Source organism: Linepithema humile, chromosome 1 (assembly GCF_040581485.1).
Source record: "Linepithema humile isolate Giens D197 chromosome 1, Lhum_UNIL_v1.0, whole genome shotgun sequence".
NCBI lineage: Eukaryota > Metazoa > Arthropoda > Insecta > Hymenoptera > Formicidae > Linepithema > Linepithema humile.
Genome location: NC_090128.1, coordinates 540290 through 566777, shown reverse-complemented (window position 1 = coordinate 566777; position 26488 = coordinate 540290). Strand labels below are relative to the sequence as shown.

Below are 26488 nucleotides of genomic sequence, written 5' to 3'. Positions count from 1 at the left end.
TTTACAAAAGCTTTTCTCTATTTTGTTTTACTATGTAAAAAAAATAGTATAAATAATAATTGCTCGCTGATGAATTATTTCAGGCTTATCGGGATCCATGGGACCTCAAGGACCTCCCGGACTATCAGGTTTACCCGGAATTATAGGAGCCAAAGGGTTCCCAGGTGTGACGATAAGTGGTCCGCCGGGAATAGACGGCACTCCGGGTCGACCTGGATTGATAGGTCCACCGGGCGATCGCGGTGATCCTGGTCCTCCAGGTAAAATTAATATTTATTTATCATTATTTATATATTTATGCAATTGTTAAACAATTATTGTAGCATTCCACTATTCAATTTTTAATTGCTCATTACGAATAAATATAATTGCCGAACAGGAGAAAAAGGTTTCCCCGGCAAAGGTATAAGAATTCAGGGACCAGCGGGAGAGCGAGGTCTGCCTGGAACGCCGGGTATTCCTGGTCTCGATGGCTGGCCTGGTTTGTCCGGCAGCAAGGGTTTCAAAGGTTTTCGAGGAGACGATTGCGGCGTGTGTGCACCAGGCAAGTGATAGCATGACGACCTTAATGAATTGTTTAATTTTTTTTTCGTGATTCTTAATGTAAATAGATAAATAGATATAATTGCGAGTGTTAATAGAAAACTGATTTTTTAAATTAACCAATTATAAAAGAAAAGTCAATCTTGGGCCTTAATAATAAAAAATTATTAAAATGTAAAATAGCTGTGTTGACCCAGAACCAGGTGTTAGATGCTCAAAAAATAATAATTAACTAAGTTATATGTTCAAACGTTTCGGCACATTTATTTCGGCCATCTTCAGTGATAATATAAAGTAAACAATCGTTATAGCGGAAACATGAAATAATAAAAACAAATATGTTCCGCAAAGCTAACGCATATCGGTTGGAAAATTTGAACGCTCATTATAATATAAAATAAAATTATAAAATAAAATAAAATAAAATAAAATTTTTAAATTAAAAAATTAACAATAAACATCAGTTATTTATACCATTATATTGCAAATCAAAAATAAATAATAAATTATTGACTATATTGTATAATATTAATTATATTCTTTATAAAAAAGTATTAATTATAGAATTGCAGATTATTAATTATGATGGTTTTTAACGACTATACAAAATAATAAAAATGTAACATAAAAAAGATATTCTAATTTGTATGAATTAATAATTAAGAAACCTATTTCGTATCAATTATTGCACAGGTTTACCTGGTGAGAAAGGAGAACGCGGTGAATCTGGTTTGGACGGATATCCCGGAGCTTCAGGATTCCCAGGATTACCTGGTCCTCGAGGATTGAAGGGAATACAAGGAAAACGAGGTCTACAAGGACCGGCTGGACTTGATGGCGACAGTGGGAGGTCTGGAATTGCGGGAATACAAGGACCGAAAGGTGAACCGGGAAGAATATTCTTTCCGCCGGGCGAAAAGTACATAAGTCCGCCAGGCGACATCGGTGAAAAAGGATTACCGGGCATTGAAGGACTTCGAGGTCCGCGAGGAAAGTCAGGTGCCATCGGTGACACAGGTGTACCGGGGCCGAAAGGAGAAAAGGTCATTTACTTTTATAAGCTATTCAGTTAAAAATTTTTTATAAATAATCTTATAAAACATTTTCCAACATTTTATATGATGATTTAGCAGTTATTATTTTTTTTTTCAATAACAGATTCAAAGCTGATTAGTTATTATTTTCTCATTCTCTCTAATGCGCGATGCTAATCTATAGGGTGAACACGGTGCTCCTGGATTGTCAGGAAGGGATGGTTCACCGGGATGGGACGGTATTCCTGGCGAAAAAGGCGAGGATGCTTCGATACCAATCGAGTTCTTGCGTGGAGATCCGGGATATCCGGGAAATCCGGGAATCAAAGGAATACAAGGAGATTTGGGTAACAAAGGAGAACCTGGGTTGTCTGCGGAATTCACCGCAGAAAGTAGGGGTGACAAGGGTTACAAAGGTGTCAGAGGAGCTCCCGGTATGTAGAAAAAGAGATTTCTCAGTATATACAATAAATTCTATATACTGTATGAGTTGTTTATACTTGTATAAATTGTACAATATAAAAATGTTACATAAAAGTTTAATTAATGAAATGAATGAAAATTCAAATCGAAACTAAATTATTCTCGGCATTCGTAGGTGAATCTGGTTTCAAAGGATTCCAAGGTCATCCTGGCGACGAAGGTCTACCAGGATTGCCTGGCGAAGCTGGCTCCCCGGGTATTTCGCTTCAAGGTTCCGCAGGCCTAAAGGGATACCCTGGAATGCCAGGAGATCAAGGACTTCGTGGCTCGCCAGGTTCACCTGGATCGCAGGGGCCAGTAGGTTTCCCGGTAAGTAAATTGCATTCAAACAATTTTTACTTTAATAACACTAGTGAATTTATCAAAATTAACAACTTTAATTATATTAAATTATTTATTTATATTATATATATATATTAAAATAATTTTTTTCACGAACAAATTTACACAAGTGGAATAATTCATGGATCTACTACAGGGTCGCGTGGGCAACAAAGGTGAACGAGGAGATCCAGGCTCAAATCTAACTTACGGCGAAATTGGAGAGCGCGGATGGCACGGACCGAAGGGTGACTTCGGTGACGCTGGTCCTCGAGGAAACCCTGGACGACCAGGAATAGATGGTCCGAAGGGTGTTAGAGGCGCTAAAGGAGCATTTGGTTACGAGGGTTTGCCTGGACTTCAAGTGAGTATATCCTTCTTTATAAATTCCCAGAAAAATTAGCCAACGTGGAAAAATAACTTTTTACTAAACGTCTGCGAGCGATTTATATATTGTAACAATCGGTCAATTTAATAGATATCTAATTTAATATTTGATGGATACTTAGGGAGCGAAAGGTCAACATGGAGATAGTATACAAGGTGATCGAGGTTTCCCAGGTATACTCGGCCAACCTGGGATGCCCGGAAGAATTGGAGACGTTGGTGTGCGTGGTAAGTAAGACTAAATAACGCTGATGATCTAAAATAAGCGTGCCATTCCTATAGAGACGTGAATGAATAATTTAATCGCAGTAAAGAAAATGTGAATTCTAAAATTAGGCATATCAAATGTTGCGATATAAAATTTTAAAATACAAAAATGAATAATATTAATAAATTATATCATTTGGTAGACTTTACTGCGATGCATTGAAATCGTATATTATTATAGAATTCTAGATCATTTTTTTCTTTAAAATATGTCTCAAGATTTAGATTTTAGACGAGCTATTCTTCCATGTTTAAAATAATTTATTTTCTAAAAAATAATTCACTATTTTAGGTCCTGATGGTCCTTCCGGCTTTGACGGAATGAAGGGCTTGAAGGGCGAAATCGGTTTCATCGGACGGCGCGGCGACGATGGCGACACAGGACTCCAGGGGTACCAGGGTATGCATGGTATACAAGGTCTACCGGGTGCTCCGGGAGAAAAAGGAGGACTCGGCGATATCGGGGAGCCGGGACCAATCGGCTGGCCCGGTGCTAACGGTATAGAAGGAGCGCCTGGCCCTAAAGGAGAATCGGGAGACGTCGGAATCCCCGGGACACCGGGAGTAAGAGGACCACCCGGATTCAAAGGTCGGCTCGGTGATATCGGTATCGAAGGTTTTCCGGGAGCTCCTGGCGAGAACTCTTTCAGCGGTCCTCAGGGTGAGATCGGAGAACCTGGTTTTATGGGAGAGATCGGACCGCCCGGTTTGACTGGATTCGACGGACGGCCGGGATTGCCGGGAGAGCCGGGAGTGGCCACTGATGGTTTCAATGGTTTGCAAGGACAGCCAGGTGACGCCGGATTTGATGGATTCGATGGTATCGATGGCTTGAAGGTAGGTTTGTTATTAATTGTTTCGACTGTATAACTGCTTTGCTATTATTAAATTTACAAAATTAATGAGCACCTGTGATTTAATTTTTCACTTCAAGTAGCGAGAAAAATTTATCATCGCTAAAAGTTCGGAATAATAGATATATTTATAATTTCACAGGGAGAAATCGGTGATATGGGTCCCGATGGATTTAAAGGCGAGCGAGGCAATTCTGGTTTCCCGGGAAGGCCAGGCGCGCCTGGAATATCCGGAAGATACGGTGCGAAAGGCGAAAGAGGTCCGATTGGAGACACTGGATTCGAGGGACTGAAAGGAAAACGCGGTCTCGATGGCGATCCGGGTATCATGGGCAGACCAGGTACTTAATTAACACGCATTGATTCAATTACACTTTAATATCTTTACGTTTTATAATTGAAAGTCAGAGCTTTTTCTTATTGTTATTTTTCAATAATATATATTTTTTAATGTTTTATACAATTTGTTGTACACAATTTACGTTCGCATTTTGTAATAAAGCAAAATAAGATGCTATTCTAGTATTCTAATATCAAATTATAATAAAAAATATTCCACTCAATATAGAAGAATTAAAATATTTAAATATTTTACATCAGGAATGCCGGGTGAGCCGGGTGTGAGAGGACCTCCGGGTATCCTGGGTGCCCCCGGACCAAAGGGTCAAGTAGGCGAACCTGGTTTACCGTCTTACGCATTCGCGGGGAAGGGTGATAGCGGTAATCGCGGTCATGATGGATTCCCCGGTCCAAAAGGACAATCGGGTGAACCAGGATACATCGGATTACCCGGTCGTAAGGTGATTAAAGAATGACAATAGAATTGTCATAACTTAATTTGAGAAGAAATTATTTATTCGTGCGTTATAGGGTCAAATTGGAGACAGAGGATATCCAGGTTCCGTCGGTTTCACAGGATTACCCGGTTTCCCCGGTTTGCCAGGCGATCAAGGACCTCGCGGAGCTCCAGGTGCGTATAAATACTTGTATTTCATTAATTAAGTTTGATATTGCAAGCTCAATTTATAAAGAAATTGTTGAAAGAGCAAAAAAAGCAAAAAATTTATTTATATCGCTTACAGCATATTTATATATTTTCACTTTTTTATTCACAGGCTTGGCTGATGAATTTGCCGAACCAGGTGAACCCGGTCGCGTTGGTCTGGACGGTTTGCCTGGCCTTCCAGGACGTCCGGGACAGAAGGGAGCTCCTGGTGAATATGGTCTGAACGGACCTAAAGGAATCTCTGGTGACATAGGTCACAGCATTCGCGGTCCTAAAGGAACCTTAGGAGACGCAGGTATATATTATCATTGTGATTAATGTTCTTTTTTTAATTGAAATAAGAAGGCATAAAAAAATCGATACTTTTAACACTTTTAATTGACATCTCGTTCGGTGAGTATCAATTCTCTCTCTATCAATTATTCTTTTAATTCGTCTGTCTTTAAAAAATTTTATTTTTTTGTAGAAAAATATGAAACTTTTTCATTTATCGTTCTATGTTCTAATTAGGTCCCAGAGGATTCATTGGCTTCCCGGGCGCACCAGGTATGGAAGGAATGCCAGGCTTCCCCGGAGCGCGAGGTTCAAAAGGTGATCGTGGAGAACCAGGAGTATCGGCGATCAGCGCGAAAGGACAGCCTGGTGAACCCGGCTGGCATGGACTGGATGGCCGACCAGGTCTAAAGGGAATAAAAGGTGAATCTGGTTTACCCGGCATCGACGGATTGCCAGGATCGAAAGGAGAAAGGGGAGAACCTGGCGAGTCTGGCCCGTCTGGCGTTCCTGGTCCTACAGGACCGCAGGTGAGTTTCACGAATCTGTCAATTTACATACATTTTTTTATAGTTTTATTCTTAGATAATTAAAAGTACTTTAGATAAATATAATGAAAATAATCTTACAAATATTTTTTTTTAATTTAACTGTTTTGTACGATTAGCATAAATAAATCGAAAGACAAGCTTAAAGTGAATGTAAATCACGCTTTTTGTTAGGGGCCGAAAGGAGAACCCGGTATAAATCCTTTCCCACCTTTCCCGAGACCAGGACATCGCGGTGATACGGGAGCTCTCGGATTACCAGGTGCTTACCCATCTTTCTACGAAAATAAAATAACATAGTAATATCTTGTCGAGCGGAAGTGTAAAACTGTATGAATATGCAGGTTTCCCTGGACTGCAGGGAATGATGGGTGAGCCTGGCAAGGATGGTCTGCCTGGACGACAGGGTGAAAGAGGTATACTCGGTATCCCTGGACCGCAAGGACCGGACGGTAAAGACGGGCCTCCCGGATATCAAGGACCTTCCGGAACAACTGGACGCCAAGGACCACCAGGTATGAATATACACATATTTGGAATTTATTAAATGTAAAAATAATAACTTTGTTTTCAATCACAATAAAATTATAAAAAATTCATATCGATTATCTTTTGATTATATTACATTAAGACACAATTTCTCACAGGATTCCCCGGCGCACCTGGTGCACCTGCGCCGAATGGAATCGGTCCGAGAAACCGAGGTTTTTACTTCGCTCGTCACTCGCAGTCCGAAATGATACCGCAGTGTCCGAGGAACACCGTAAAGATTTGGGAAGGATTCTCTCTGTTGCACACTATGGGTAATGGACGAGCCTACGCGCAGGATCTCGGTGAGTAGTACGGAGTGTAATCATTTTTTATATAAATAATAATAATAATAATACGTATTAAAAATTCAATAATATATAACTTAATAAACTTATCTTATAAATATATTTCTTGAAATAAAGAATTCTATGACTTTTATAAACATTGCCTTGTAAAATACAATCAAATTTAATGATGTATGATAAATGTCAAGAATTTTTAAGTAGGAAAGATTTAAAAACGCGAAGACTAACGTTATAGAGATATGCATGATTTGAATGTAATCTTCTGGCATTCAGGTGCTGCTGGCAGCTGCATCAGGAAATTCTCCGTTATGCCCTTCCTATTCTGTAACTTGAACAACGTGTGCGATTATGCCAATCGTAACGACTATAGCTATTGGCTCAGCACGACCGAGCCTATGCCGATGATGATGACACCGATACCGAGTCCGGAAGTTGGCAGATATATATCGAGATGCTCCGTGTGCGAGGCGCCGACCAGAGTAATAGCTGTCCACAGCCAATCCATGGCGATACCTGAATGTCCAGGTGGCTGGGAGGAAATCTGGGTCGGATATAGTTTCCTCATGGTGAGATCAATCATCAGACATTAGACAAACTCCGATAAAGATTCAATTAAGATAATGCGTAGCTAAAACTTGATATAAGCATTTTAATTGCACAAAAACTCAGTGTTATTTAAATTTTGATTTTTAATAGACTTCAAGAAAAATTTATATTTTTAGTTTTAATGTAATTCAATCTTAATTTTAACTCGATAATTTTCAAAGCCAAAAATCTAAAAAAAAAACATATTATTTGTGTGCCTTTTCTTTCTTAATCTGTGCGTTATTAATTCTTAGGAAAATTTCTTCTCGTTTCCCACCTTTTAAAAAATGATTTGGAATGTAAAATAATGAATAACTTTCTAAATAATATTCTTCTTTTACAACGACAGCATAGAGACGCAGGCGCTGACGGCGGCGGCCAGTCTCTAGTCTCGCCCGGGTCCTGCTTGGAGGAATTCCGCATTAGACCGTTTATCGAGTGTCGCGGTCTCGGCACTTGCAATTTCTTCTCCACGGCAACATCGTACTGGTTGGCGACTATCCGCGACGAGGAGATGTTCCGCAAACCGCGGCAGCAGACGCTCAAAGCTGACCATACGTCGCGGGTGAGTCGCTGCACCGTGTGCCTCCGCAGACGTGTCACCGACGAATCCCACAGCAGAGGTGCGTTCAGGCAGTTAACCAACGAACAGACCCCGAACAACGTCTACTATGCGCGGCCCCGCTTTCCGCCTAACTACCAACTCCTCAGAACGCCCAGTCGGGGAAGATATTCCAACTACAGAGGCGTATCCCCTCAGCATCGCAGAAGAAATCGCCTGCGCGGCAGACCCGACGAACGACCGACAGAGTCGCCTAATTTCATCGAATAGAAACAGCACAAATTGCAAATACATTGAGAGAAGGCGACGCCAGTGACGTGCGAGAACATAGCGACGAGTTTATGTATATAAAGAAGCGAAAAACTTTTTTTTTTATTAATTAAGTTATATATTGGTCGGGTGCTTTGGTGCACAGATCTTTTACATCAGGCGGAGACGAATAACAAAGATGAATATTTGGAAACGGCAGTAAAAAGCTTGAAATAATCCAGACAGCATGTAAATTTGGAAAACGCGCGAAGAAATATCTCTAATTATTAATTCTTTTACTCTTTAATTATCTATTAGTCTGTTATGTCGCTTGGAAAGAAAAAAATCTTTTCAATAAAAATTGTCTGTTTTTAAATTAAAGACTCTAAAGTGTACAAATTGAGTTGAGCACTTTTCCGTATCTCTCAGTTTATCGGATGCGTTTTTTCCACGCGGAAACTAAAACAGAAAAAACGGGCTGATCAAACAAGATTGAGAAAGCTTGAGAAACTTGTTGTTCACTGTGACTGCTGTTGAACGAAGACCCGAGCTACTTATCTCAAAATCCTTATCTTCGACGCTTTTATCGTTTCTTAGAGTTTGTCAGTGTTATTCGTTCCTATCCTGTATGTACGGAGTCTACACCCTGCTCCGACCACCCCGTCTCTTCCCGCGCGCGCGATAAAAAGCGCCGCCGGCTGCCATGAAGTCATATAACTGCCTTATGCCAAATAGAGAAAAAAATCTATCGCGTCCGGCCTTCGCAAACTGCCAATAACATCACGCTCGCCGACGCGATTTACGCGATTTAAAATATGATAATATGATAATTATAATAATTAAATTAACGTTGTATATCGCTACTGTAACTATTATCTATGTATCGCATTAAATAAAGATCCTTTTGTATAAGCTGATCGAGGTCTTTTCGAAACATTTATATATATATATATACACGATTCCTCATAAAAATTCTAATTAAATTTTAGCAGCTTAATAAGTAAAAGTAAAAAAATAAGCTACATTATTTTATTTGTGTAATGTCCATATTTTCCAATTTATTTCTTATCATCGCTAACAAGACGCGAAAAGAGTAATTACTTAGAAAATATAAAACAATATGTAATCTCTTAAAATAAATAAACCTCAGGTTTAGTAAAGTTAATTAATTTCTGCTTCATTTTCGGTGAATAAGAAACAAAGGCGTATCTTATGTTAGTATTCAAATTAGACTAAATTAAATCTAAAAATAATATCACACTGAACTTTTGAGTAAAGACATGTCTAAAAGTAACATAGAACGAGTAATCAGAGGAAAGAAAAATGTTAAGGATACTTTGAAAATGTTTGCATGGCATTTGGAAAAAAAAACAGTTAACTGAAGAAGCAACATCGGAAAGAAATCATGTGACAGTTTAATAAAAAGCGAACGGGCCTTCCTCAGGCATGCGAAGTTCACATACAAGCTCATCGTAATCGAAATGAACGTACACGGTGAGAGATCGGTATTATATTTATATTTATAAAATTATTCATCATTAGAAAGCACATATGATCTATCTATATGACGTAATTTGCTACGCACACCCGCGTACGAGCGTGCCTACGAACAACGCATGCACCCACACGCACACACGCATACATACCACCCGCGTAACATCACGACGCTTCGTCTCGCATCCTACATAAGCACGCACACGCGCGGACATACACAACATGTACGTGCGTATTAATTGTGTTCTCTTTCTCTCTTTCTTTCTTTCTTTCTTTCTTCCTTTTTCACACTTTTGTTTTTCTCTCTTTCTTTCTCTCTCTTTCGTTCTTACTATCTCTCTCTCTCGTACGCGTAATATACGTATCCGCGTTCACAGGCGAGTACATGCCTATGTATGTACGTGTACATATTCAGAGTACCTCACGGATGTGTTTTTTTTACGAAGATTACAACTTTATAACTGTTTTCGATTGGAAGAAAAAGCAACAGGGGACGAGCAGGCCAAGTATTAATGTCATCACAGTATCAACGTCACTTCAGCATTCTAATTCACCGCCGTCGTCGTTATACTCGCTTCCTCGCGTCATGAAACAAAACGTATTTTATGCTGTACAAAATATCAGAGAGGCAACGAAAGCAACAACAACGTGCGCGCGCGGATACCCCATCCGTTTTTACTAGACACACACAAACGAACAAATACGTTTTTATTTTTCCATTATGTACATACTCCGGCAGATCCGACACTAAACGATACATACGAACTAACTCTCATAAATAATCCAATATAAACTCAATCCCTTTTCCCTTCGATAAAAGACTTTCGAAATTTAAAAAAAATAGCACTCGACGGACGCGTATAACGATATAAATATAATAATATATGCCGAATAACTACTAGAATTGCCACAAGCGCGTCCGTCAAAATCACATTTGGAAATCACGGCCGAAAGGAAAATGGAAAAGAGAGACACTTTCCCAAACTTAATCCATTTTTCGCATTAAAACAACGTTCCGCCTATAAAAAGAGAAAAAAAAAAAAATCGCCGACGTTGCTCAATTCGCGTACACCGAAAATTCATCATCACACGCGTTCAAAACCTCTAGTAGCAATTTCTTCCAACTTTTTAATAAGTGGTGAACTTCCTGGAAAAATAAGACACTTGCGTGAGATTTCTTTCATATGTATGTATTACACGCATATACACACACATACATACACAACAGCAGGCGCGTAGCATCGGTGTGCGTGTATACGCGTGTAAAGTGTAATTAGAAGATTTCTTCTTTCCTCATTTATATAACAACAGATGTCATTTAGAAGTAATTTAGTGTGCATCTAAGACCCAAAAGAGAATCATTACCGAGCTATGCAAAATAGAAGATCGATTTTCTTTCTTTCTTTCTTTCTTCATCTCGCATGTATAGATATATAAATATACGTCAATTTATATATCGATTATACATAAATAATGTCCGCTTCTATTATTTATATATAACGCGTACATAAACCCACTATACATATATATACATATACATTTATACAATATATTTATATTTATATTTATATTTATATATATAAAGGTACTCTTACTATTGAATAGAAATATGCATATTCCAAGTGTTCAATAATATCAATATTGATATATAATAATAAAATAATATAATAATTATTATTATCCTTACTATTATAATAATATAGTAATTGCAACAAGAATATTGGTAATAGTGATAATAATAATGTCAATAATAATATTAATAATAATAATAATAATATAATAATAATAAAATAAAATAAAATAATTAATAGTTATTACAATATAATAATCGTTATAATCATATTAACAACAACAAGTATTCTTTGTCAAAATTTGGTTGCAGATTCTTACAATCACAAATATATTATTCATAAATGTAATAGTCGAAAAGGATGTTAAATTAAGGAGAATACGTGAATAGAGTGCTCTATTTCTTCTTTCCTCTGTGTACAATAATTAAATCCTATAAATAGTATCTATCTTCAACAGCCAGTGGTATAGTAAAGTATACCTTTTTTGAGGTACCTACAATATAGTTTCCTCTTCCTTTTTTTCCATTCTTGATATACCAAATACAATACTGACGGAGAACGCGACATACACACATACACACACACACACACAAACGTAACACACATTTGCGCATACATACGTACATACATACACACACATCTATCGACAGGTAAAATGCGGATGTGGGCTTATCTCGTTCATATACCTGTGATCGTCGTATCGTATGTCATATTCCGGTATACGATACGACGTATATCTCCGGTCGTCCGAAGCCGAAACGAGCCCGACGGGAAGAAGACTTTTTTCCCGAAAAAAAGCGACAAGAACGAACATCGCGAATCGATTCTCTTTACGTCGCGATAATACTTCGCGACCTCGATACTCCTGGCGACCCTGTAGCCAGCAAGTCTCGGCACAGCCAAACGGAAACGGAAACTTTTGGTCCTTCGTGTTCAAAAAACAAAAGGAAAGGGAAGAAGTCCCGCTGCTCCCTCCTTTTTTTTCTATCTCTACCTTGAACTTTCTGTCTCTCTTTCGCTCTTTCTTCCTCCCGCTCGCTCGTTTCTCATCCTCGGGCTTATCAACGGGCAAATGTTCTAGAGAGCACCGCGCACTAATTTTGCATTGTATTTGGTGATACGTATATGAATACTGACTCCGTGGTGTGGCGTTACATATAATACAATAGTATCCATTACGTATAAGAGTGTATATACGTTTTGTAACTCTCTCTTTCTCTCTCTCCCTTTCATCCACGCTCTTTCACTCCCTCTCTCTCCCTCTCTTTCTCTCGCACTCTCACTCTCTTTTACCTTTTTTACGTCCTACATCTCCGTTTCGCTCTCCGCACACTCAAACATATATTACATATAATCCTTTACTGCGTAACGGGATGGTGGCCTGCAGTCACTCGGACAGTAGCTTCTGCAGCAACGACGATTGCTTTGGATCACCTCGTGCCACCTCCTCCATAGTAGTCTGAAATCAAAAACGCCCTTTGTTAGAACCGCATTCTTTCCGTCATACCAGATTTCGACGCGGATTTCGAAACCGATCGCGGAGAGTGAAAAACACAGAGCATTAGAATGCGGCTAACGTCTGCGAAACAAAAAATCTATCTCTGAGAAGTGAAGAGCGAAATCTCTACAGATTTATTTCTCCAGCAATCGGTCTCAAATCACTTTCATATATAATCAATTTAATTTTTTCCATCCAACATTAATTTGAATTATCTCCGAGTCTAAGAATCAATGGTAAATTGTGTATTTGGTATCCGCGTACACACTTCTATCTAGGACAATCGTTCAGATTTTCATAAAAACTACAAGGATCCGTGCATCCGAGTACTCAATACCATTCGAGTCCTCGATACCTCGATATTCAGATGCGTGAGTTTTTTCAATGTGGTTTATGACATGTACGTCCAAACTTCGCTACTTCGTCTTGATGCAAAACTTAAAAAATGGAACCGCACTAAAGCCACATAGCAACTACACATCCAATACTTCAATGCACAATAGTAGCTGCTTATGCAGCGATTTCCCTCGAGTTTCCTTTACAGACAATCATATATTTCGAATCATTTACGCAGTCGAAGTAATTTGGAATTAGAACTGTCTCTCCAAACGTTACACCTCCTCAGCACTAGCTCAGTTTCCTCACATGCAAGAACAATCGCTCTCAAAAACAAAAAAAAAAAAGAAAATTAAGGTATCTACGCGCAGATATCTAATTGGCTCACTGTGAAAAAGCATTACGATACTAGATACGTACGTTATACAATAAAACAAATGGTAGTACGATTACTGATTACTCCAAATGAGCTGAAGCTTACAACACCATCACCCTGTAGATATGTAAGAAGACGTTTTGCTCGGCACTGATCACGTGGACGCTCAATACGGGAATGAGTGCGTAGCGTTAGAAACTTTGAAAATTATCGAGGAAAACAATCGAGATGAGAAGTCCAAATTGCTTTTTGAATTTGCGACAAATTAGAGTTCTACCGATCATTTTCGCACGGTGAAATTAGCGGAACATTACGCTGGCGCTGTATCAGCCATGCGCTTGTGTGAATTAAACAACAATTAAAAGAAGTTACTCGCAGTTAATGCAGCCCGAGAGATATTTACGTACAATTAGTACCTTGCAAAGAATGTAATGCAACTCTCATGAATACGCTAACATTATGCAGATAATGGAGGCAATTAACACGTTCAGCTAACGCGCCTCGATAGTATTCACCTCAAACGCAAGTCTTGCCGTGATAACGAAATCAGTTTGTTTAATACAGCTACGTAACAGAAAACATAGCGTTTCTCACTGATACAAAGCACTGAGTGTAAAACTTTAAACGTCTTGATCGATCGACTCAACTCATTGTTTCAATGCGCATTTCTTCATAAAAAAATTAATTTAATATTTACTTATATTCTTTCAAAAAAAATCATTTAAATGTATCTTTATAAAATTTTATGTAAAAACTTGAGCTTTCATGTTAAAATAAATAAGCAGTTGTTTAAAAAAAAATTAAATCTTTAAAGTCAATAATTGGTTTCAAAATCTTCATATTCTGTTACAGAAATACATTTATTACAACATATTTTAATTTTGAATGAAATATTCATCTATTTTAAAAATTTCAATACAACTTGCACAAGAAATGAGGTAAAAAATATAGATAGAAAGAAGTAGAAACAAATTCTACGAGTATAAAGCCAAATAAGTGTTCTTCTTAATTCAACTGCATTGTCAGCAACACTTTAGCATACAAAAGAATTAAATCTCCTACTACGACTGCTACAGAAAATCCGAGAGAATATCGTTACATGCGAATGCTGCAACGATAATGACGAATCGTCAAGTGACGGCTTGCATGCATATATAAAGAGAGCGCTATATAAAATAAAATGAAAAAAAAAAAGAAAGATGAGGAACCCCTACAAGTTTTACGCTCAGTGCGCAAGTAAAGAGAGATCATTAAAATATATTTCGTGCACAATCAGTTCTGAAGCCAAGCGTATAGAGGGAAGACATAGCATAACAAAATCAAAAAATACGTAAAATTAATTATATTGTCGGAATGGGGTTCTTACCCTGGAGGACGAGGGGGCACTTCCGGCACTCCCAATGGCCCAGCTCTTGGCGGGGCCATCGCTAACCACAGCCTCACCTAGTTGGGACATCGTAACAGTAGGTGTTACCACAATCTTAGCAGAAAAAATATTTTGCCTCTCCTTATAAGAAGCGGGAGATCACACATAGTAATCGCGAACGCACATACTGATCGCACGTGCTTCACAGCCTGCATATTGACGTAAGATTCTCGTTTGATTGAGGATTCCTTTTGCGATTTCGTGAGAAACTTGCGAAACGCGAAAGATCGATATTAATCCGATCGAATTGGCGACAGGAAGTCAGCTTTGTAAATTCAGCATAACTTTTCAGATATTTTTTAGGTCTGTTCAATAAAATCTTTTGTATTATTCATATTTCTTAATAATTGCAACCATCACTTTTTTCGAAACCCGAGTTCTTTAGAAGAACAGAAGAAGCAGACAGAAAGAATTATTAGACTCAATTTTTCCTTAATAATATAAAAACGAGATTTTACTTAAACTTTCTTGAATATTATTTTTATGTGTAGAATCATTAGAAAAGTTAATTAAAGTTTGATTTCTGTTTCCAAAATTTTGTTGTATAAATCTTACACAGAAAATACAGGGCCTGCGGAGATGCGTTGCAATAAGTGTAATTAGTTGTAACAATAACCGTGTGCGATAACAAATCTAGAAAATGTGCATGATCTACGAGGGGAGCTTTGTACAACTGTTTGTAATACTTTTTCACAGTATTCACTCACAAAACTCACATCATTTATAAGAGATGTCAAAATTACAAGATCGGATTGCCATATTGTAGTTACAAGACTGAAGCTAGGTCGACAAAATTCAAGTTAGAAAAATAATGCTTGCTATGGAAATGCAGAGAAATGCTAACTTACTAAACTCTTATGTTTCGTGTATGCTACGAAAATGTAAAGCATACTGCAAAACTTCTCATTTTGGAAATAAATGACTTCTCTACGTGTCTCACGTTTAAATATCCTCAACAAGTATAGTTCAACCATTCATATTTATATAGATATTAATTTGCATGTATGTATAAATTAGTAAATGTATATGAAAAATTGATCCTAAACGTTAACTCGATAAAACTTAACTGCATAAAACTTATAATTCAATTTTAAACAATGCACGATTCTCATTGAACATCATAACATGAAGAGAAAAATTAATATATAAAAAGAAAATATAATTTCACCGAATCTCTAATTTTGCTATGTATTTTATTCAAGTATAATTCATATGAGCGCACAGCTAGCATAGCTAGCATTTCTTGAGTCAATTTCTATATAATTTCGAGATAGTTTGAATTCCGTAACACAACATGAAACAAATTTTTACATCCAAGGCACGTACCTGCAGAAGACATCTCGAATGTCAAACCAAATGCTTCAAGATCGTCCTGAGGAACTTGACCAGAAAGATTGTTCTGTAGGTTGTTGGGCACTCTCTGTTGCTGCTGTTGCTGCTGCGTTCGCGCGCCGACAATCGCCCGCAATTCTTGCCGCACAAATTCCGAGGTGCTGGCATTACCTGAGACAACAAAAGAGACCTTTGTCAGAAAAATTACATCGTAACATATATCTTTTCCCTAAAAGTCAAAATTCTTAATTTACATCTGTACGTTATTGTGCTTGATTTTAATATCATATATATTGATTAATTAGAAATCAGAATTATAAAATTTCAATTAACTTGGCACAATGCAGAATACTGAATCAATGTAGAATATAAAAGTTCTGTAATAATATAGCAAAATATTGGAAAAATACAAATAAATTTTTATGACAAATTTTATTCTACTAAAAACAGAGATGATTCAATGTTAAAGTCATTCAATGATATAATTTTATAATTAAAAAAAGTATTCATATCTAAACAGAAAAATCAAACAAGTATTCTGCTTTCTTTGTTTTTGATTTGTAATCAAGAAAATTGCACGTTTCGGGCCATCTTATATTAGATATGTATACCGCATATTGTGAAATTTCAATATCTTACAAGACAAATGGTGCACACATTATGATAGAGCAGTGCTAGACAGGATCTGTACATTTTGATCGATTTTCGTAAGCTAACGCCTATCGGCTCCCCACTACATCGTGAGGTACCGCGCGCGCGGTACTCTGCCTCAGGCACGCAAATATCAATGTTTTACACGCAATCTTTAAAATCTTTTTTTTAGTAATAAATTCAATAACAAAGTTCAAATTCTCGATTATTACATTTACGCTATAATAATCCTGAAATATTATTAAATTATATTCGATAGATTTGTGAAATGTCCCAGAGACTCTTCCAATCTATAAAAAAATTATTTAAAAAAAGATTTTAAAGATTGCGTGTAAAACATTGATATTTGGCAGTCGGGAGAATCTCATTGCGTTACAGATGCGGCCATTCCTGAGGCAGAGTACCACGCCTCAGGCTGCCTCTGTTGTCTCAAGACGTAGTGGGGAGCCGGTAGGCGTTAGTTTACAAAAATCGACCGAAATGTGCAAATCCTGTCTAGCACTGTGATAGAGCGATCGATAGTAGAATGCACGAAATATAAAAATATTAATCACGGAAGCTCGATGCATTGTACATAAAAAGGCCTCGTTGTTAGTAAATGTTTTCACAGCACGTAGAGATAAGCGGTGCTCGGATTCATCTTTTTACATTAAAATGTTACATTACATAGATGAACACAAGATGTGACAATGAGAGAATGATTAAGCTGGAATATCATATTTTCCATTTTCAGCGCTTCCTGTGCCTCAAAGAAAAAAGTTAATGAGGTAATGTTACTTTTTACATTCCTAAAAATATTAGCCGAAAAGTCTTCTCGTTCTTTTTTCTTCTTTAAAGCAAATTTAAAGACAAGTTTCATGAAAAAAATCTCATCCTATATTTGTTTGCAATTAAGTCTAAAATATTTTCTTTAAATTGGAAATACACATATATTTAAATTATTCTTAAATGATCAAAAAGTTTTTCATTTTTTGACCAGAAACTTTAACTAACTACTAAACAGATTTAGTTACTAAATAACAAAAAAAAATTTTTTTAAACTCTATGAGAAGGTTGCCACGTTCGGAAGCCACAGTCTGTGTGACATTTGTACAATATACGTAATATATTGTATAAACACAGTATCACACAAAGTGTAGTTTCCGAACGCAGTCTAAAAAATGTCCGAAAATTTCAATATATTGCACATAAAACTCGCCTTTCAATTCATAAAAAAAATACGAGAAAACTAACAGCTTCAACATTATTAACTTCTTGCACTCTAAAAGTTGCGATATACACTATATCGCCGTATAGCAATGTTGTAGTGCAGTGCAAAGAGTTATATTTCTAATATAAAGCTTACATTATAATAAGCTCAATTATGTATAGTGTATACTAGTATACTCAATTATACTCAATTCTATATTGAGTTGATCAGAATTTCTTCAGATTTTTGCATTTATTTTTATCGAAAAATCCGAATTTCTGATCAATCATTTTCTGCTCAAACCATAACAATAAAGTCGAACTTCTGTATTTTTAAGATTTGATATTTTTCTAGACAATTTTTCTCTAGACAATTTTCTTCTATGTAATTTTCCTCTGGACAATTTTCTTCTATATAATTTTCTACTAATAACTAATCCAAAAAACTAGTGAATAGATGACTAGTTATTTATATTTCTGATAATAAGTTACTCGATTTAAGTTAAAAATACAAGAGTTCGATTACTTTTAAACTTTCCAACAAAGAACAATCAATACAAAAACTCCAGAACGATTTTCATAGTTCGATCTTTATATATATATATATATATATATATATATATATATAAGTGCAGTTTTTAAAATATTACATAAATTAATAATTGTCAAACAAAGATTTTTTTAAATCAATATAAGAGAATTTTCATATGAGGAATAGGCTCGTGTGATAATATCATATCAATATATATGAAAAAGACTAATGGAGCCACCGCTGGTTGTTAGTGCAAAATTTTTAACGTTTCGTATAGAAACTTGATTCGTTTGCATTGAGACATTTAATCACGCGAGCTTCAAGTAGCGTCTCTCTTCTACAGATTTGTTTGTCCTAAAAACCAACGAGAGTATATATTAGAATTGTGGAGTTAGAGTAGTGGGTAGAATTATCGCTTAGAGAGTTGAAAGATCCGGGTTCAAGTCCCAAGCACACGGCTTAACCACTCGCGTCCTGATATTTTTTTCTCTCGTCTTCCTTTTTTTCAAATAACTTCCTTACTTTCATTCATACATTCTGATTCTCGAATAATGAGATCGATGTATGCATTTCTCGTACACTTTAGTATCTCGAATCTGAGATCAGTGTACGTACATTTTAATGTCTCAATGCAGACGAATCAAGTTTCTATACGAAACATTAAAAATTTCGCACTAACCAGCGGTGGCTCATTAGCCTTTTTCATATATATTGAAAGATTTTTTAATTGACAATTATTAATCTATGTGATATTTTAAAAACTGTACTTAAGTTCAGACTATGCCTAAAAGTGTACTCCTAAACTTATCTTAAAGGATCTTGAATATAAAACTATAAATAAGTTCTTGCGCACAATAGGGAAAATATTAGGAATAGGAGTAAATATTAACTATTTTTTTATAAATTTACAAATTACATTTACAAATTACAAATTAAATCAGTAAACTAAGCATCAATTTTTCTGTAGGCGAAATTTTTCAAATATTTAAGTAACAGTTTTAAATATTTAATTTTTATTTTGTATTAAATATTCTATTAGAGTTATAATGATAATTTTTGAGATTTGATATTTTTCTGGACAATTTTCTTATAGAGAATTTTTTTTGTATATAATCCAATGGTGCACGGAACCAAAAGTCGGAAATAAGGATACGAGATTGAGGATTTAAGTCAAACGCACATGGCTTTAAGTTAGGAATGTTTGAAAGCGAAACGTGCATGTGTATATGTGTGCGATATAGGAAAATAGCATTTTAGTATAGAAGTTAGTAAATAAGATAGATGTAAGTATTCTATAAGAATTTTGTAACTCTAAGAGTCAAAAAGAATGCATAAAATATTTCATCCCCAATATTTAATATTTATTCCTATTCTTATAATATTTTCTCTATTGTGCGCAGGATTTTATATCAGATTGTTAAAAAAATCGACTTCTATCGACTCGTATCGACTAGTATCGACTTTGTGGGAAAGCAATCTTACTACAAAAATAATATGATAATATACTTTCTAAGTATTATCACAATATAATACAGAGCAATTCTCCATTGATACCTTTGATGTTTTAATTCTGTTTCTTAAACAGAAAATATAACTCTATATAGACTGAAAGCTTCAATTCCATACATTAACAATATGTTATCTAATATATTTGTATACTTTTCGTATAATATTTCAATCATAAATAAGAGAATATAATATAAATTTAGAATTTTTACTTAACATCGCGGTATTATACAATTTGTACAATAAAATAAACGCAGTAATAATATCATTATATTTTTAGTCACTACATATATCCATGAGGGGTGCAACTAGTGATAATGCCAAATTGTGTGGGAGAACTTTGTAGGAAATCGATGCCAATACTTTGGTAACAAATGTAAGTACATTAATTTATTTCAGAATGGAAATTTTTTTTAATTTTATTACACTATTTTTTGTTAGATACCTCATATGAGCCATCTAACTTTCATAACTGTCAACCAGTAATTAAACAATAGACAGAAGTATCGCAAATATGGATATCTGCTCTGTTCTGTTCAACATTATGGTGTCTTATCAATTTAGACGACTTTTCTGCAGTCAAACATTTTCAAAATCTTTAATCATACAATAGATATTTTCTTGGAACTAGGAAAAACTTGTTTCTAGCTAGTTACTTAAGATATATCTTTTACAATTGTGAAATGTGTGACCCCAAAAAAATATCTCACGTTAGAAAATTTTATCATCACAAAATTTCCATATACAGTAACATTTAACTTTCCTAATCTATCATAAAATTTTATTTTATTTTTTTCTCTAGAGAATCAATAACTACAAGGAGAGAATCAATAACTACAATCAAACTAAATTTACATTTGTACAAATAAAATTTATAATTTATAAGAGAAATCATCGACAAGGGATGACTCAATATTTTTGGCATCAAGATGGAATAAGCATATTAAACCTGATAAGTGTAATAAAAATTATACAGAATTACGTCACATATGTTACAATGTACATCAATACAAATGACTTTTCCCCAGAAAATGGAATGACACAGAGATATAAAATATTGTCAGCTTACACACATTCAATACTATGAGCATAGTTATGCACAGTTACACATTCAAGAAATAATTAGAAAAATAAACAAAGCACCATGCAACATTTAGTACATCTTATTCCTGTATGCTTGAAAGGAATGCTAGCTTATTAGGTGCGTAAAAATGATTTCCTTAAAAAACTGAGAAATGAATGAATCACATGATTTCAAAGCTAATGATTAAGAAATATGTAAAAACTTTAAAACTAATAATTAAAATTTTAATTTACACAATCGTATACGACCAATGTGAAGAATGAAGAAAAAGGGGATATAAATATTTATTGTCCTATAATTTGCCTGGCACAATTATGCGCCACGTGACCATCTTTGATGATTTATTTTGCTGCTGTTGATATTTACGATTGCAGTGTCGTTCGATAGTGACGTAGATAGTAGTTGATTGATAGTGACGTTGATATATGTTGGGGTGCTGATAAGGTGGTTAAAGATTGGTTTTGCCAAAGTGACAAAGGGTGATGAAAATGATGATGAAGTGTCATATGACATTAAGAAGTCACATGACTTACCACCCATTTGGTGATTGACAGGATTACCGGGAGGCAGTGACCTTGCATCCTGCGCCTCTCCGCCAGACGAATAGAGCGAAACTGACGACCGTTCGTAACAGAACTGACTGTTCTGCATATCTGCTGTGTTCATAGTATTCGTATTGTGTTGGTATAGCATAGGGGTGTGTTGACTTGAGAAATGTTGAGTGTTGTTCATTGTAGTAGCATTGTGTTGATTATGAGTTGGTGTTGCCGGGCAAGCTGAGTGTGTATGACTAGGTGAAAGAAGGGGGTCCTTACCAACTCCGCTGTAATTTCGAGGCGATCCAATTGCACCTGCAACATCAATTTTGTATAGAAGTCCACTCTTTGACTATGACTGAACATTAAAACGCTTCTATTTCGCTTTCGTATACCATGCCAGCGCTATCAATAACCACGCACGCATAATATCGAGATCGAAATCTATACGTTAAAGATAAGTTAAACAGCCAGTTGAATCGTAACTGGAAAGCAGGCCGCGCTTGATTTCACCGGCCGAAAGCTAAAAGCAGATATAGTCATACGCTAAACAAACAAAATTCTCGTGCCTTTGACTCTCAACGAAAGATTTACGATTAGATATTATTTAGCATTTGATAATAAACTAGAAATATTTTACACTTTTTAAAATCAGATTTACGAATATTACACGATAATGTTGTTATTGTTATTGTAATTAATTTTATTCTATTTATTAAAATATGTTGAATTTTAAATCTCATATTAAAATAGATAAAATTATTTTAGTATAAGAAGTTAATCGCGGCATCTAATGTTCGCGAGTAAAACAATTATAAAATCTCTTCTTGAAATATAACAAATAAAATTATGAAAGATAAGAAAGCGTTTCAGTCATATTTCTAGTGTAACACATCGTTCCAATTATAAAAATTAGTCAGAGATTAAATCACAAATTCAATACAAAATCTGCAACATTACTTAGAGTTACAATACTCTTTTCCTTCATAAAAGATTCGACACGAAAAATATCACGTAATTCTATTTACAGAAAACACCGAGAAGTACAGGCACAAAAATACTAATCAAGTCTATGCACATATCCGACTAATCTACTCATGACTCCCACAATTTAATAGATTAAATAGAATTAATTTGAACTTGTACATACTTACCCACTTCAAATCAAAATCTTTCGCATATTTTAATCACATCTTTCAATGCGTTTATAACAATTAATTGTAGATTAATTGTTACTCTTAGTAATCTCCAATTGTAAATCGGTTTTTGTCATAAGTACTAATTTAACAATGTTTGTGAAAACGTATGCAATACCTATTTTAAGAATATATATTCGGTACTATCCAGGAATGAAGAAAATCGCTTTAATTTCAACGCGTTAGGTATTAAAAACTGTATGCATACAAATGTTGATTATAATAAATAATCACTTATATTAAATGGCATCGTAGTAACACGTGGGTCGCGTACACTTCACACTGTCGTGACTAATAGCCTAGTTTTGCTTATATCGGATGTGTTCCGACCCGTGCTAGTTCGGCTTATTTTATTTTTTAGATATTGCCACTAAACTAAACCGAAAAAGTGTTCTAAACTTGTTAATCTGCAATCCCTGCAACTAGTATCGTATGTATGTGCAGGGTTGTGTTAAGACCAATGTCCTAAAGGCTAATGTTCACGATGCTAGAAATCGAACCGAGATCTTGGGTCGATTTCTAGCATCGTGCACATTAGCCTTTATCCGGAACACTTCTCGGTTTAGTGGCTGCCAACGTCTAGAAAATAAAATAGGCACTGGTCGAAACACACCCATCATAAGCCTTATAATATTTAGAAGACTGCAAAAGTCATTGTTACCAAGAAAAGTATATAACGCTTAAAATGTGCTACGAAATAAGACAAAAACTTTTTGTTTTAATAAATTATCGTCGTCTTTACACAGTTTAAGTCAAAGAAAAAAAGGCCTAACAGCCTGCACACACAGAAAGTTCAGCGTGGAGCGTATACAACCCATGCAGCGAGGTACATGTTAATACCAGAGAGTTCTATAAGTCAATTTACTACGATATTAAAAACCATATTTAAAATCCAATAAAACAAAACATATGATAAAAAGTAGCTGCAAAAAATTCCTCAATCTTAATTATCATACGCATTTTTCTTTAAATCATCCAATAAATTATAAAATAATTAAACACGTTGGCATATTAAAACGACTTTCCAAAAACGCTTATTATTTCTAATCTTACAAAACTAAATGCATGATGTTTGTCGCATCGTCTTTTCGCACGCCGCACGATGTAAAATTTCGTATTTCTCATTACCTCATTGTTAATCAACAATACTCGTACAAGTTACAGTTTAAAGATAGCAGTAAGTCCTAAATACTTCACACAATACCGATATCAATATTTCGATATCAGTCTTGCGAATTCAAACGTTTTATAATCGCAAAACCGACCATCTTTTCACCTTTCCCTTAATAATTGGTCTTCATTATTTCACGCTATATAGCGTTCTTAATGATCTCCAATATTTGTTCAAACTTCAACGTTTCTCTGATTTGAATGATCCTAATATGTTTAAATATAAGTAATACGTACCTGGCAATTGAGTCGTTGCAGAAGGTGTAGACGTAGTCCGTTGTAGTCGATACTGGGCAGCCGCGTTTGGTGCACCGGTATTTGGATTTGGTGGAAATTGATTGGTCGTGGGGGACGTTGGCGGCGGAAACGCTTCGCTAGGAAACGGAGATTGCCGCGCAGAGACAGGTGTACCCGGCGAAGGCATTGATCGCTGCTGTTGCTGCTGTTGCTGCTGCAATTGTTGCTGCGCCGTCACCTGCTGCTGCGGCCTCACCTGATTCACGTTGAATAATCTCGGTGTGTTGCCGTAATTGCCCTGGCGCATATACCAGTTAAACGTATAAAAATACTCAGAGAAATAAAAAGTATGTATAATGAAGAAAACAGAGAAACTATATATTTATTTATATTTTTTAAATAAATATATATTTTTTCTAATATATATATATATATATATATATATATGAATGTTATGAAAAATACAAATAGAAATAAAATATTTGCTCGAACTCGTAATTTCCATGCATTATACTAACACTTTACTTATCATATCTGATCTTTAGTTTGCATAGAATGCAGTCGCATAAATATCAGTTAAAATTCTTTGTCTACTTCTACAAAGAGACAAAGAATCAATTAAGCTTCAGTTATTTTTAACTAATACTTATGAAAACAGTATTGTACGAGTTTTCTTTCTTTATGGTACAATAATAATGTTTCGTCACTCACTTGTGTCACTCGTGGCGATAACGGTTGCGGATGAGAAAACGACAGTATACCAGCCGGCGAGTGTGGCGAGAGCCTTGCCGCGGCAGACACTTGCTGACCACTGTTGAAGTTGTTATTCACAACAGGACTGTAATAGAAAGAATCGATATATAGTTTTAGTATAGTTTAGTATGCAGTTTCTTTTTCTTCAAACACGCGTACTTGACGTCTTTTTTAAAACTGTTATTTTCTTGTAAAAAGATTTATTTTCTAATGGATTATAAATTATGCTAATAAACTGCCTGGAAATATACTAACTGCTGTGGCATCGTTGATGTATACGAGTGAGCGAGTCGATGACCAGGAGCCATTTGGACGGATCCCCCATAACCTGGAGAGACTTGTGAATCTGGCACACTCGACCGCTGAATAAAAAATATATTGCACATTTATCACTTGTTTACGTAAATCAGAAAATTTTAGATGCAAAGTATGGCAAATTACATACAAAATTATATACAAAATCTTATAAATTAGACACAAAATTAATATTTAAAAAATAAATTAATTAATGCAAATAACTATATTGTACACTCAATAATTAGATTCCAAATCTTAGCTATTATTCATCATTATTGGCATTATTCAATAAAGAATAAAAAAACAATAAATTTTTCTCTTTAGCAAATCTCTCACTTCTTATATCTTGTACTTTGTATTGTAATAAACTGTATACCTGTAACGATACATTCGGTGGTGCAACAGTATTGCTCAAGAGATTATCGATGTTATGAATGCCACTACTAATCTGATCCGGCGCGGTGGCATTTGACGGAATAAGTAACTGCTGCTGCTTTTGCTGTTGCAGTAATCGTTGTTTTAATTGTTGTTGTTGTTGTTGCTGCTGTATAATTTTGGAACGTTGTTGTTGCAACTGTAACTGCTGCGGAAACTGACTGGTCTGCCTGACACCTGGCTGAGTGTTAAACCTCATTGTGGGCTGTTGGTACATGGGAGGTGGCTGGTAACTGTGACTAGTCGTCACAGGTGTAGTTCCCAACTATAAAGTTTATATATATTTTATTAGTATATAAAAAGTAATAATTCATTATTTTATTCAGTGTAAAATAACAATACAAATTGAGAAATATTTTAAAGAAAATAAACAAGATTAGAACAAATGACTTTGATTGAAAAAGACAACTTACCGCAGTGGAATAGGCTGGAGGCGTGCCAGGTATAGTTATGGTGGAAGACGTCGAATTCACATCACTCTCGCACTCTCTCATCAACACTTTCTGGATAGCGTTAATTGCAGTTTCTTTTTTCATGGAAGGATTCTGCGATGCTTCGGCGTCTATGATTTTTGCAATCGCAGACGAGCCTACTAAAAGAGAAATAGTATCATTGTTTTGACTGCTACATATGATCAACCAAAAATAATACAAAATTTTAATATTATTAGAATATAAAAACATATTATTAGAACGTAAGATATAAAAATGAATAAAATGTATTAAATGCCAAAGAGTGCCATTGCACTTTTCTCTTTGTTTATGACAATAATAACAATAACAATTACTTTTTAAAAAGAAGTCACAACAAAAATTACAAGAAAAAAACTTTTAATTTAGTAAAATGTACCTGGTAAAAATAATTATACAACAATCTACGCTATTTTTGCAAATATTCGCAACTTTTGCGCGCAAAAGTCAAG

At 35.5% G+C, this 26488-nt stretch overlaps 2 protein-coding genes across 10 annotated transcripts in view; one reads left to right on the top strand and one right to left on the bottom strand.

Moving 5' to 3' along the window:
* The window catches only part of vkg (viking), a 47893-nt gene extending 39028 nt beyond the window's left edge, over positions 1 to 8865 (top strand). The window contains exons 10-27 of the mRNA XM_012370596.2: positions 84 to 260; positions 380 to 544; positions 1237 to 1586; positions 1762 to 2011; positions 2176 to 2369; positions 2539 to 2745; positions 2891 to 2996; positions 3328 to 3872; positions 4032 to 4230; positions 4490 to 4689; positions 4760 to 4859; positions 5005 to 5190; positions 5406 to 5698; positions 5891 to 5978; positions 6061 to 6231; positions 6364 to 6549; positions 6826 to 7118; positions 7487 to 8865. Coding sequence (XP_012226019.2) covers positions 84 to 260; positions 380 to 544; positions 1237 to 1586; positions 1762 to 2011; positions 2176 to 2369; positions 2539 to 2745; positions 2891 to 2996; positions 3328 to 3872; positions 4032 to 4230; positions 4490 to 4689; positions 4760 to 4859; positions 5005 to 5190; positions 5406 to 5698; positions 5891 to 5978; positions 6061 to 6231; positions 6364 to 6549; positions 6826 to 7118; positions 7487 to 7969 — 4193 coding nt within the window. The 3' untranslated portion in view covers positions 7970 to 8865. The remainder of the gene's footprint in view (positions 1 to 83; positions 261 to 379; positions 545 to 1236; positions 1587 to 1761; positions 2012 to 2175; positions 2370 to 2538; positions 2746 to 2890; positions 2997 to 3327; positions 3873 to 4031; positions 4231 to 4489; positions 4690 to 4759; positions 4860 to 5004; positions 5191 to 5405; positions 5699 to 5890; positions 5979 to 6060; positions 6232 to 6363; positions 6550 to 6825; positions 7119 to 7486) is intronic.
* Positions 8866 to 9340: 475 nt separating this feature from the next.
* The window catches only part of LOC105674502 (nuclear receptor coactivator 1), a 113065-nt gene continuing 95917 nt past the window's right edge, over positions 9341 to 26488 (bottom strand). For 5 of the 9 annotated variants that reach the window (XM_067348206.1, XM_067348213.1, XM_067348214.1 and 2 more), the window contains 9 exons: positions 25980 to 26158; positions 25508 to 25831; positions 25090 to 25196; positions 24793 to 24919; positions 24082 to 24379; positions 21476 to 21793; positions 15976 to 16152; positions 14590 to 14666; positions 9341 to 12472 (listed from right to left, as the gene is read on the bottom strand). In XM_067348206.1, the coding sequence (XP_067204307.1) occupies positions 12401 to 12472; positions 14590 to 14666; positions 15976 to 16152; positions 21476 to 21793; positions 24082 to 24379; positions 24793 to 24919; positions 25090 to 25196; positions 25508 to 25831; positions 25980 to 26158 (1679 nt within the window). In that variant the 3' untranslated portion in view covers positions 9341 to 12400. The remainder of the gene's footprint in view (positions 12473 to 14589; positions 14667 to 15975; positions 16153 to 21475; positions 21794 to 24081; positions 24380 to 24792; positions 24920 to 25089; positions 25197 to 25507; positions 25832 to 25979; positions 26159 to 26488) is intronic. The other 4 variants (XM_067348209.1, XM_067348207.1, XM_067348210.1 and 1 more) reach the window with 4 other exon arrangements.